This window comes from Mustela nigripes, chromosome 12, assembly GCF_022355385.1.
Source record: "Mustela nigripes isolate SB6536 chromosome 12, MUSNIG.SB6536, whole genome shotgun sequence".
Classification (NCBI taxonomy): Eukaryota; Metazoa; Chordata; class Mammalia; order Carnivora; family Mustelidae; genus Mustela; species Mustela nigripes.
The window spans coordinates 50,472,140-50,485,448 of NC_081568.1; the positions used below are offsets into that span (position 1 = coordinate 50,472,140).

At 45.2% G+C, this 13,309-nt stretch overlaps 1 protein-coding gene across 1 annotated transcript in view; it reads right to left on the minus strand.

The window, feature by feature from the left end:
* ATP10B (ATPase phospholipid transporting 10B (putative)) overlaps positions 1-13,309 on the minus strand; it is a 169,716-nt gene that overhangs the window by 35,009 nt on the left and 121,398 nt on the right. Inside the window, exons 11-14 of the mRNA XM_059417295.1 lie at positions 8,658-8,849; positions 6,548-7,148; positions 4,030-4,139; positions 1,959-2,085 (exon numbers count right to left, since the gene is read on the minus strand). Coding sequence (XP_059273278.1) covers positions 1,959-2,085; positions 4,030-4,139; positions 6,548-7,148; positions 8,658-8,849 — 1,030 coding nt within the window. The remainder of the gene's footprint in view (positions 1-1,958; positions 2,086-4,029; positions 4,140-6,547; positions 7,149-8,657; positions 8,850-13,309) is intronic.

Genomic DNA, 13,309 nt, shown 5'->3' on the forward strand with positions numbered 1-13,309 from the left:
GCATTTCATAGTGTGGGACCCGGGGTGAATGCAATGCGGCTTTCGTGGCATAGCAGATTCTTGGTGGTAAGATGAAATCTCTTCCCAGCCCCAATCCTCCTCTCCCCAAGCCACCTCGAGGGAACAAAAATAATGACTCTATCCTGAACTGTGCCTCTTTTGTATTGCCGGCCCAGATGCGCAAACAACCCCATGAAAAGTGATGGCTCAGGCCTTGTCTTTCCCTCCAAGGGTTAGCCTGGAAGGTGAGATTCTGAAGCTGATTTATATTACAGGGAAGCAGAGTGAAGGAGAAAAGAGGAAAAACACATTTATTTGCGTGAAAGAAAAAATGAAGCAGAAACAACGTGAAAGTGTTTCCCAGCAAAGGAAGCCGACAGATCCTGACACGCGTGTTCTCGTTCTGCAGAACCAGCTGGGGAGTACCGCTTGCTGCCTGAGACCGAAGTGCTCCCTGACACAAAAGCAACCTGGGCCGGGGGGTTAGGTGGGGGGAGGGGGGGGTAGAGGGTGCAGGGGGAGGGAGGAGGGAGTCATGTGCCCGAGTGGGGTGACGTTCTGTGGCCTGGCGTGTGGACAGAGCTGTCTGGCCTGGCTACCTTCTGGTTCCCGTTAAAGTAAGTTCTCATGGCCAGTTTTCAGAAAGGCCTTGGGAGGCAGCGGGCAAAGGCCCCGGAGTCAAAACACAGGAAAAGAAAAAAGGCTGAAGGAGGTGGGGAACAGGTCTCCTCATTTGCCATCCCTCCTGACAAATCTTGCTGCTACCTTTAATCCATGAAGTCGCCTCTGTCTTCTTACAGCACTCCTGGTGCTTTCCCCTCGCACCCCTGCCTGGCGGAGAGTTCGGAGCAGTCTGGTTTACATGGAGGAGAAGCTAGGGCTCAGCGGGGTAAGGGGATAGGTCCCCGAGCACACAGCCCAGGACCAGGATTTGGCCGTCATCCCCAGCTCAGCACTGCCTCCCAAGACGAAAGAAGGCTTTAGCGATGTGGTCAGCATGTACACACATCAGGCATTGCCTTTTCCGGATCTTGCTGCCAGCTGTGAGGTGATTAACCCTGATAAACAGAGCCTCCTCCTTCTGCGCAGGTAATGCTTTACCTCTGACAGAAACATAAGACTACCTCGTAGACCGTCTCCCCGCTTCTCATCTTTACCTCAGTGTTATCGGTGGAACTGCCGCAGAGCAGCAGCTTTTTGCGAAGCTCGAGTCTGTCCCTGCTTTTCGTCCCTTCTCTCTCAACCGTTAGCATATATTTATGTGTCCTTCATGACCTGCGTCACGCTGAGCTTTCTCCCCGACTCTCTGTGGTTCAGTCATGGCAGACCTCAGGGTTTCCAGCCCGTCTAGACTGTCTCCCATCTAACTCTTCTTCAGGCCCCTCCCTCTGCCTGACAACTCTCTGCCTTTGTTTGGCCAGCTCCTCTGCCCTGCTCATTTCCTGCCTTCCAGCACTCTCCCTGGCCCCAGTCTAGGCTGGTACCTTCTATTTTGCGCCCATACCACCAGGTGAATCATCCAGCCTGGCCCTCATCACACTTGGTTGAAATTCCTTGTTTAATCATCTGGCTTCCTTGCTAGATTGAGCTCTGAGAGGATAGTGCCTAGGGCTCTTGTTTGGTAGTCCCAATACCTAGCATGCCACTTGGCACATAGTAGGTGCTCAATAAACATTTGAATGATTGGAGGAGAAGTAACCAAGGTCCTGGGCTTTATCCAGCAGGCAGTGTGGGAATGCTCCTGGGCATCCTCAGGAAGCAGCTTGTGGAGTCTGGATTGGGTATCTGTACCACTTGTGCCAAATACCTGGAAGGGCACTCCAGGGAAGGCTTTTAATTGAGACACATCTGCAGCAGTGCCAGAGTCAGGGCCAAGAACTCCCTCTACAGTGTGTAGCATTCCCTTTTTTTTTTTTTTTTTCTTTTTTTAAAATTCAGTGATGTCTTATTTTAGTTACCGAGTAAAGTGAGTTGATTCTCCAGATGCTGTGCAGTCTCCATTAGAAGCTCATCTCGGTTGTCAAGAGATGCCTCTGCCTCACACCGGAAGCTGGCCCACCGCTGGAAGTCGTCTTCAGTTATGACCTGCAGGACAAGGAAGAGGCTCTTTCCAAATGTAGGGTGAATCCCACAGCATTTTCTGTGGGCCTGTTTGAGGTTTCCTACACAATTAGATGTAGGAATTACACTTCCTACACAATTATTTCTCCTCATTGATTTTTTTTTTTGAATGCATGAACCAGTGAGATATTGATCCTCAGGTTCCATTATCACCAGTGAGCCCCTGCTCTGCTCTAGACACTGGAGGTACAGTAGTGATCAAGATGGGCAAGATCCCTGCATGCCTGGGCTTATGTACTAGTGGAGGGTGAGAGACATTAATCCAAGTAAATTACTTAAAAGGACAGATCACTTTAAGGGATTACAGAAAACAAAAGAGGGTGACGTGATAGAGTGTGACTAGATGGGGGAAGCTGTGTGGTTATCTCATTTGGATCTTCAGTTCTCTTAGACAGAGTGACATGCGAGTTGAGATCCAATGATGGGAAGGGGTCAGTCATGGAGAGGGGCAAAGGCCAAGGCCATGAAACAGCAATGAACTTAGCTTTCTTTCTTTTCCCTTGAATATACCAGTTGGCTACAGGGTGGAGAGCCAGATAGAGAAGAGGCAGCAATCAGGCTGGGAAGGTAAGCAGCAGTCAGATCTTGTATAGTCTGGTAGACTATTCCACCAGCAACTGGAGATACACAGTAGCTGGAAGAATCCAACTGGAGGACATATCTTCCTCCCTTAGAGTCCATAGCACATTAGACCCCTCTGCCGGCATCATGTGCATACTGTCTCTCATAGCAATAAATGATTCTTTTGTCCAATAATCAAATATTCCTTGCTTTTCCTTCTGTACATGGCATTATGGGGAAAACCAAGGGGACACGTGTAGGCCTTGGCTCTTGAGGAATTCATAATTCTATTAGAGGAGACAAAAAGGCACAAAGAATTTCAATGGAAAATAGAAGGTGGTAAGGATATACCTACAATTTATGGATAGTAAGCTCTGGTCACTGTCTCAAGCACTGAGACATATGTTACTTTAATCTCCATGATAACTGTATGAGGTAGGGACCATTAATGCCATTTTACAGATAAGAAAATCCCAAACTCAGAGAGGCAAAGTAGTGAGATTGGGACTTGTACCTGGGTAGGTCTGAGTTTAAAGTGGGCGCTCTTAAACTTAGTTGCACTAAGTGTCATAAAAGAGATGAAAAGCTCTGGGAATTTATAGAGAAGAAACAACTTTTAGTCATCTAGAAATGCATGTCATCATAGCTCCCTTATCTGATTTTTAGGTGCCTCATTAGATGCCCCTACTCTGGGACTCATATCTCTTTGCCTGCCTCTCTAGCAGGGTCTGCAAAGTCAAAGGTCTGCAGGGCAAGAGGTTGGTAATTACAAGACTACAGCTGGGCCAAGGGCAAGGCAACAGGGAAGGTAGGGGCTGTGACCAATTGCAGAATAGAGAAAAATATACCCTATATTAAAGGGATCAGCTACTACAAAGCTCTAGCTATGAGTTGCTCTTCAAGAATGGAGACATGGTTCATCAGATCCTCTAAATTTTTAAGTGAAACCAGAAATCTAGATTTTTATGTGATCACATAGTCTCTCCCAAATTTCAAGTCTAGGCAAATAATGCAAAATTTAAAACGTCTACTTTAAAGGTAAAATCAGAACACTAAAAATTATTTTATGAGTTATGGGTTACCAATTATATATGTATATATAAGGAAAAACAGGGAAGATCAAAGCTACACTGAAATGGAACCTTGCCATTCAGAGTTCTGCCCCAGCGTAATTGTCAAGATCCTGGGTCTTTATGGTGAGTCAGAATAGTGAATTTTGAAAATATATATTTTTTCGAATTTTGAAAATGTTAAAACAACCAATATTAAGGGTGTTCTAAAAAGAAATAGAAAGGACAGACTCAGGGTTGAGACCTTATAGTTACTAAAAAAAGAATTTATTTTTACCTTCTTGGCGATGCACAGTGTTCGAAGGCCATCTCTTGCATACAAGTCTAGATGCTTTTGGGTCCTGGCTCGAATTTTCCTCACCTTCTTTTCCACATCTGTGTCAGTTGCTGTCAAATAGTCATTGTCCTCCATGAGGTCATGTACAAATGCTTGGGGATCCTTGTTTCTAACACTCTGAAAGAGTGAGGAGGAATCCCCTTATAGCCCACCCCAGAAATATGGACGATCTCTCTTGGTTGCCATGATGTCATGATAACGCCAGGAATCCTTAAATTTTCTGCTTTCTATATCTGATCCACAAAAACCTGGCTGAGAAAAGTCCTATTTAGGGATGGTGGGTTGTCTTAGGTATTGTTCCCAAACACAAGTTTGCATCGAAATAATCTGGGAACTTACACAAATAATAGAGGCTCCCAGTTGAAGCCCTGCTGAATCCGGACACAGAAGTCTGAATCTTTGTTGTTACCTCTGGCGTTTTCCATGTAGCCAGTTATCCCTGGATGATTAACAGTTTGCTGAGTTTTAGACATACCATGATCCCCTCTGTCCTCTATTCCAGTCTTTATACAACTGAGGCCTCAGGATAGCCACAGCTCTAGATCTCATTGCTAAGCTCTTCAGCACATTGGTTTTTTTTGAGTTAGGCTTTCTTTCTATAATAGGAAATGGCCGTAGGAAAAAAAATATATTTTGAATTTCCTATAAATCTAGCTTGAAAAAATATTTCATTGTGTTGCACAACATTCCCTTTATGAAGTCTGATGTGTTTTCTTTTATCTTTTTCTCCTGAAAATCCAGTACTTTTTTCTATCAGATAAAAAGTATGTTTTGGCCTGGGTTGGCAGGTCTGGGGCAGCTCTGATGCCATCCCCACTCCTTTACTTAAGATGTCACAGACATCACTAATCAGGTGCATCACTGTATAAAGCTGAGCTGGGAAAAGGCTTCCAAGTCCTTCTTTACTAGGGCTGGATTGCGATCTTCAGAGGCCCTAGGTAGTAAGCAGATTTTGTGTACCTCCTCTATTCCCTCCATATAATGCAAAATCAAACATACAATTCATTACAGTAAAATAAATATAAGGAAGTGCAATAAATCTCTGATTTTTCCCATGATACTATTCCAAGGCTGTTTTTATGCAATATAAAAATCATTTTAAAGATTATCTCATTTTTCAGATACTACTTTTTTCCCTGGTGCCTTCAGCACAATCTTTGTGTTTATTAGGCACTACTGTCCCAATGGGCACTGTTTATAATATTTTATTTTCAAAGACACTAGCTCCCTGAGATGAGTCCCTTTTGCCTTCTACCTGTGTTCCTTGGAGTTTATTTTTTTGCTCAGGCTACCAGGAACCTCAGGGTCAAATTGAATGCTCAAACACTATAAATATATTATACCTAGGGTTATTTTCTTCTCTCCTTTTCAAAGCGTTGATTCTCAATTCTTATGGTAATATTGTGTCCCTGTCTTTTATTGAAAGCATCTCTAATCCATTTTGGAATCAGGTGAAGAACAAATAAAAAAAAAACAAAACCCACAAAAAACATCTCTAGGGCAGTTTGGATGGCTGTTGCCCAGGGATAGAGTGCCGTGGTTCCCTTGACTCAGAAACACTGAATTCATTGTCTGCCAGAGTCTGGGATGAAGAGACCTAATTAGCTCCCTTCCCATTCTAAACACTCATCAATCCCCATGAACCTCTTGGCTTTGATCCACAGCTGATACTGCAGGAGGCACAGGGCTGCCTGGGCAATTCTAAAGCTTGGCTGGAATCTGCTATCCCGGGAGAATCATGGCCCCATAACTGTCTTCTTCTTGTTAGCAATCAGGAAGCGGCTGCACACTAATTCATGCTGCTCCAAAATTGGACACGGATATGTAGGGACTTTGGAACATTTTTCTGGCTTGGCTCAAGTTTATGAAAATCCATTTGGGGGAGGCTGGGGAAAAGGATGATAAAGAGCAACACCTGAGGCTTCCCAGAGCAGACTGGGCCTGGTGCAGAATTCTGGTGGCATGGAAAAGGCTCCAAACTGGGATTCAGGATACCCGGCCTAGGATTTACCACTGGTTAGCTGTGCACCTCTCTTACGTCACTTCCCTTTCTGGGTTCAGCTGGCTTCTCTCCAAAGCTAAGAGTTAGGACCACAGTGTGTTCTAGGGCATGTTAATGGGTGTCATGGTAGAAAAAAACTATGTACGGCTAATCCATGTTTAAATGAGTTTGAAAAACCAGATAAAGGTAAAGAGGATAAAGGTAAAGAGGTTTCTTCAGCGTAAGACTGCCCTAAGTCTTTAATAAGCTCACGAGCACCGTAATTCTCCAGGGCTCGGAGATGCAGAAGGCAGCATGATTTAAGGAACCTGCTTTGAGGAAAGCATCTGTGGCCTCTGTTCAAATTAGGATCTGTGGGACTAAGCGACACTATAACTCAAGCTCCTTATGACTGTTCTGTGCTGCCTCTTAAACCAAGGAGCCTTCTTCCTAGAGTCCTGGTGAGGTGGGACTCACCGCACGCTGGGTCTTCCAGCAGATCCATGATAACTGAGTCTGCGCCCTTGGTGTAGATGATGATCTCGCTTGTCAGTGGGTGCCTCACCACCACGGACATTCTTTTCCTGACAGAGTCAAAGCCCAGTGTGTAGAGGATGTCAAAGGTGAGGCAGGTGCCCTGGGGCAGGCGCACGGTCACCTGCTCTGGTGTCCGGGACACCAGTGTGAAGTTGTAGGCACCGGCCGCGTGCACGAGGGCTGCCTCATCAGGGCTCTCAGCCTCATAACAGAGCTCAGGGCTGGCCAGGCCTAGGGCTGGGGCCTCCAGCACCTCCTCCAGGGAAGCCTCCAATCCAGAGGCCTGGATATCGCCCTCGTCCCATGCGCTGCTCCTATAGCCACCATCTGTGGAGTAGCCTTCGCTGTACACAGATGCATCGTCTCTCTCTTCTGAGTCTGTGGTAGGCATGTTGGCTCCCAAACTCTCCCCCAGGTCAGTGTCAGAGGGCGCAGTAGACGAGAATGACTGGCTGAGGTTCAAAAGCTTCAGTCTGTGGAAGAGCTGCTGAATCTTCTCCAGGGATGACCCCAGAGCCTTGGTCGAGGGTGGCATGGTGACCTTGTGGTCAAAGGAGGAAAGCAGAACATTAACTCTCCGTGTTGGAAAAAATGTCAAGCTGTTTTATGGAAGACTATGAAGGTCATTTTGTAGTAAGTACATTATTTGGGGTATCAGTGATTATGGGCTTCTCTTCTCTGTGAACCTCATTGCCCTACATTTTTTTAGCATGAGGGAATTAGGCAAGATAGTTCTTTCTAGCCCTGACGTCCTAGGGATTGATAATGCTCAATTTTACCATCCTGCTCTGGTCATGGACAAAGGAAAAAAAGGAGACAAAGGCCAGACCCAGATTAAGAGTTCACATTACCTAAGTCCTTACCATGGCTTTGTTTGCCTTATCCTTGCATTCAGCATCTCATCTCACTCTCCCTAGCAACTCTAGGGGATGCTATGTTATCCCAACTTCTGGATGAGGAAACCAAGACACAAAGAGGTTAAATAAATGGGCCATAACCACGTGGTGTGTAAGTAATAGAGCTGGACTCAAATCAGAGGCTGCCTGGCTCCAGAGACTGGACTCCCGAGCTCCCTGCCAGCTAATATCTCACCATTAATTTGGAAATTGAGAGTTAGATGCTGTCTTTCCCAAAATGTACTTCTTCCTTTCTTGAAAACAGAACTAATTTCTCAGGTAATGTTTTTTGTCTCCCAAAGCTCTCTAAAAATTTTTTGATAACTTGGTGAGTTTTCAGTGGCTGGAATGACTGTTCAGAGCAGTTTGGGATCTAGGTGTAATAATGGGAGGCTCTGGTTTGGTACCTGGGTGAGCCTTCTTTTTCCTGATTTCACATCACCTGTTATAACACTCAGTTATTCTTATCAGTCACTCATAAGGGACCTTGGGTGAGAGTTTGTGGATCATTGAAGATCAATCCATCTTTAGTATTAAAAAAAAAGTCAGAGTATAAACTTTTATAAACAGCCATCCAGCTGCATTATTTCTAAATTGGCAGAACTTCACCCATGGTGTTAATAATAATAATCATCATAATTTTTTTTTTTTTTTGCCCTCACATAAAAGCAGAGACCAGGGTAATGTGATATTATTATGGAGTTGTACAGACGGTACTCCTGTGTATTGACTATACATCCTTTGTTAAGTTGCTGAAACTCTCTGAGCCACTGTGTCTTCACTTATGAAATCCAAGGACGTGCCTTATAGGGTTTTGGGGTCGTTGATTAAATGGTAATGCAGATGATGTGTTTAGCATGGGGCCTGGCACATACCAAGTGCTTAGTAAATATTAACTTTTAATATCTATCCTATAGACAGATAAAGAATTTGAAAGGTATAGAGAAAGCACATATATAACTTCTTCCATTTTATTTAAAAAATGAGGAAACCGAGGCCCGGAAAAGATAAAGAATACGTTCAAAGTGTCACAGTGACGAGATGGTGATTCTTGTGACGAGGGCTCCCAAATGTCTTGTCTCTCTGTTCAGGGCATCACCTCTTACCCGAGCTCTCTTTCCGTCCGTCCCACCACCCACCCCAGCGATCCTTACCCTCTGCCGGGGCTGTGTGGTTGTGGAGACCATGACAGAGTTGCAGATGGTCAGGGCAAGGAAGAAGTCAGCGATGGAGGAGGCGGTGGAGGGAAAAGGCTTGGCAGCTTTGGTGTCGGACGAGGTCTCCAGCCACAGGGCAGCATCTTGTACTTTGGGCAGTAGATTTTTATCTGGAGTCACATCTTTTTCCTGAAAAGGAAAGGCCTGGATGAGAATCTTTCCTGAAGGGACAGGGGAGGGAGGCCCCTCCGGCAGATTCTTTGCACACCTGGGAAAGGATGATGCAGTCTTTCCTGAAGTCACGTCTCCAGCACATCTCCTCCTCCTACAGGCCTAGTCAAGGCATTCGTACGGGATTTCTCCCTTTCCCTCCATCTTGCATGCCCATCAGTGACAGACTCTGGCCGCCCTCCCCTCACAGTTTCTCCCTGCCATTTGCCCTCATTCCTGATGCTTTCAGCCAGGCACAGATCTCTAGTCCTCCAATCTGGATTTCTACATCAGCCTCTGAAGTGGTGTTGCTGCTTCTCACCTCTCTTCTTTCTAACCTTTGTTATGTATTAGCCATGCATCTTTCTTTCTTTCTTTTTTAAGATTTTGTTTATTTATTTGACAGACAGAGATTACAAGTAGGCAGAGAGGTAGGCAGAGAGAGAGAGAGAGAGGAGGAAACAGGCTCCCCGCTGAGCAGAGAGCCTGATGCGGGGCTCGATCCCAGGACCCCGGGATCATGACTGGAGCCGAAGGCAGAGGCTTTAACCCACTGAGCCACCCAGGTGCCCCAACCATGCATCTTTCTAAAACATCATTTCCCTCAAAGTATTCTTGAGCTTGAAAACCTTCAGGAGATCTTCACTGTTAGCATAGTCAGTTTGGTCTGGCGTCTAAACTCTTCCACAGTCGGCATTCCCACTCTTTACTCCTGCTGCTTCTTCGTGCAAACCCTCTGCTCAGCCTACTGGTTTGTTTGATGCCTCCTCAGTGTATACTCCCTTTAGATGCCTCTGACTGCACCCTGGGGGAAAACCATCTCTCTGCCAAAATCCCACCTAGACTTCAGTAGCCGTGAGAAGTTCCCTCTGTCCATGAGATCTTATCCAGCTCACAATGAGTTCTCAGCCTTTTGAGCCACACAGCGTGTTCTTGAACTTAGAATGTCCATAAGAGTCAGGTAGGTAAGGTGAATGAGGGTAGTGGGCCATGGTACAGATGAGGACGCTGTGGATGGCAGGGGCTGTGAGCCCTGGCAAGTCCTACCCTGCCTAAAAGGTGGCAAGTGCTCTGCTAGTGAGGTGCTCCAGTGCTAGTCCAGTTTGCCAGATCTATTGATTTTTCAAGATGAAGAGAGATGATGTGAGAACTCAGTTTTTTAAGAAAGAAAAGTCTGTGGGCTGGATCTGACTCATGGGTTTCCAATTTTTCACATCCTTGCGGAAACTGCACTTGTACCATCCCTTTGGAATTCACCACATATTGACCTATATTTAAAATTCAATTTTCTTATATCCATGTTGAATCTCTCTGGAGATAGGATAAGAGCCTCAGACATAGAGACAGCATTTTCCACAAAGCTGTACATTCAAGAGCCCCGGCTGCTCTTGCTTTGTTTGAAGCAGAAGCTCAACAAACACAGACTCCTAATAGATACGACAAAAGTCACCAAGCAAAGATGTTTCCACACAAAACTCCTTCTATCAGTGTTCATAGTCCATAGGTTAAAGTTTAGAAGAAATTCAATGGTTGAAAAAGATGGGCTGAAGGAATCTGGATTAATTTGTGCAGGGTTAAGACTGAGTGCCAGTGAACTGGACTGAGTGCCAAATAAAACCCAAGTTGAGATTAAAAAAAAAAAAAAAAAAAGAAACAGAACCCTGTGGAGAGAGAGCCCTCAGACTGTGTCTTCTCTGATTACCAAATGCGATGACTCCAGAAGTCAGACTGTATTCTCTCTGGGGTTGCTGGCACAGGTGAGAGCACCGAGGAGGGAACCCAGACACCCAGGAGAGGAGCTTGATGCCTGCAGGGATGAGAGTTGGGCTTTCCAACAGCACAGGGAGGTGAAGGGAAATGGACTGGAGCAAAGAGTTCCAGCCTTCATCTGCAGGGCTTTCCAAGAGTCAACATTACACTCCTCCGGTTCACACCATCTTAGGAAAACAACATCCAGAGAAAAGTACTTATTAACAGGAAGGGTGCTAGTAAAACTGTATCAAGTCTGCATTTCTTCTCATTGCCTTGTGATAAGCAATGGTGAACCACCCAGACCATATGGTGTCACTATTTTCAGAAAGCCTAGGAAGGGAGCATGCACCTATCCAACCTCTTTGCCTTTGAATGCAGTTTCCCTAGCAGGAGTTCCCTTTGATATAGCTCTTCCTACTTTTCCAAGCAAAGTCATTTATGTGACCTCACTGACTTCTCACAGTCCCAACCCAACTGAAACCCAGAAAGATGGGCTGATTTAACCAATCACTCAGTGAGTCAGTATAAAGCCAGAATCAGATGTCAGACCCTCTGACTGCAAGTCTAGAGTCTTTGTTTCCTTTCCATGGTCATGGTAAAGTAGCAGTGCTCCCTTATTAATGCTCATCGGCAAATGCCCCTGCCAGATTCCGGACCCCACTCACTGCCTGTTATCAGTGCACCATCAATACTCAAGGGGCTCTGAGCTCCTTTTTTAAGATAGTATGATAGTTTCTATGCCTACAGTACTTCTTCCATTCTGGTTACCTGCATTATCTCACTGTGGTTCCATAGCAACCTTATCTGTTGAGTACAATCATTCTCTTGGTTACCCATGTAGCAGATGAGGAAACTGCTACCCTGGGAGATTAAGTGTTTTTCCCAAGGTCACACAGTAAGTGAAAGAGACTCCTTTACTTGATTTGAGATAGTCCAAACAGAATTCATGCTCTTAACCTCTGTGCCAGGCAAGACCCCCCCCCCCCACGAGGAGGAAGTAGCCTTTGATACTAGCTGACAGCAAGCATCTTTGGTGTTTGGCATCCCAAGCACAACTAATAGGCTTATATATCTAATCCTTAGGACTCAGCAGATAGTCTGTGAGATTATAAAAGGGATTATGGGAATCTCCTTTTTTCAGGAAAAAGATTTCATTTGGGGCTAAGGGTATACATGAATGGGACGCTTTTAACCCTTTGCACAGATTCACAGAGCTGTGGACGAGCTTGGAGGTCATCAAAGCCAAATGTCCCATTTTTCTAATGGTAAAATTGAATGTCAGAGAGGTAGGAAGTGAACTACTCAAGATTGAACATTATTAGGGTCAGAACTAGGGCAGTTTTCACACCAGCTGACTCCCAGCTTCTGACAACATCCTGCTTTGCTCCAAGCTATGCATTACATATTTCCAAACGGTGACACAGTTAAAATGATTTAATGGCTATTTATTGCTTGTTCATTTACCCTTTAGTCTATGAGTGCCATGAAGGCAGAGGCAGCCCATGGTGTTTCCCCAGTGCCTGGCAGACAACAAGCGCTCAAACCCATGCGACCCCACCACTGATTAACTCACAGGATCTCTTTGTTAAAGCTCTTCTTATTTCAACCCAATCATAAAAAAAACAGCAGGCCCAGCCTGCAGGTGTCAGCAGCGGACGTCCGTTAAGCTTTATCCTGTCACACAGACTGTTTCCACAGGGCAAAGTTCTTCATGGTTCCCTTCGCCCACAGCTCATTGGTTTCTTGTCTGGCCCATTAACATTTAGGAACTTGGCACTTAGGACACTTAGAGAAAGCAATGCTCCCACCCACCTCTGTGCCCTTTGGCTAGTCTACTTCTCTGAGGGAAGAGAAATATAAAATTGTGGGTTACCTGGTTGTTCAGGTTAGAGCTCTGTGGCAGCCAGCCACCCAACCGGCTGGATTTCTTTCTACTGCAGAACACCTAAAGCTCATTCAAACCTTCTTTGTTGAAGATGATCTTGGACCTCCCACTATACCCTCAAGGATCCTATTATTATCATTTATATAATCATTTATATTATCATTTATATATATAATTTATTGAGAAATTATATCAAAGTCAGGTGTTTTGGTAAGTGTGTTCATGGATGTCATTTAGTTATCATGACTGCATTGAAATAGGTACTATTATTCTACCACTTTAATTATGAGGTAAACGAGGCTTACTGAGTTTAAGTAATTTGACCAAGGTCACAAAGTTAATAAAAAGGATGGGGCGTGGGTCCAGTTCTGCCTCCTGATACCAACGCCCGAAACCTTCAACTCCATGCCAGCCCTTCCCAAACGTTAACATGCACACAATCAACTGGGCCTCTGGTTTAAACTCAGATGCTGATTCAGTGGGCTGGAAGTGTGGCCTGAGCATCTGCTTTTCTATAATGCTTATGCCGCCAGTCCCAGAACCCCCGTTTGAGCAGTGAGAATTTATATGGCCACCATGTGCTACATGGCTGAGCTATGTCCCACACCTGAAGGCTAGGGAGAGCAGGCCGACCTTCAGTCTGCCACTCTCTTCTCAGTTTTAACGATCACTCACTCAAGTTGACATTGACAATGATGGCTCATTGGGTGTAGCAGTTTGCTGCTATCAGGAATCCATGGAACCAGCAGTGGAAGTAAAAGGGGAACCCTGGTGATCAGCCTGGAAGAAAAGTCTCTGTGGC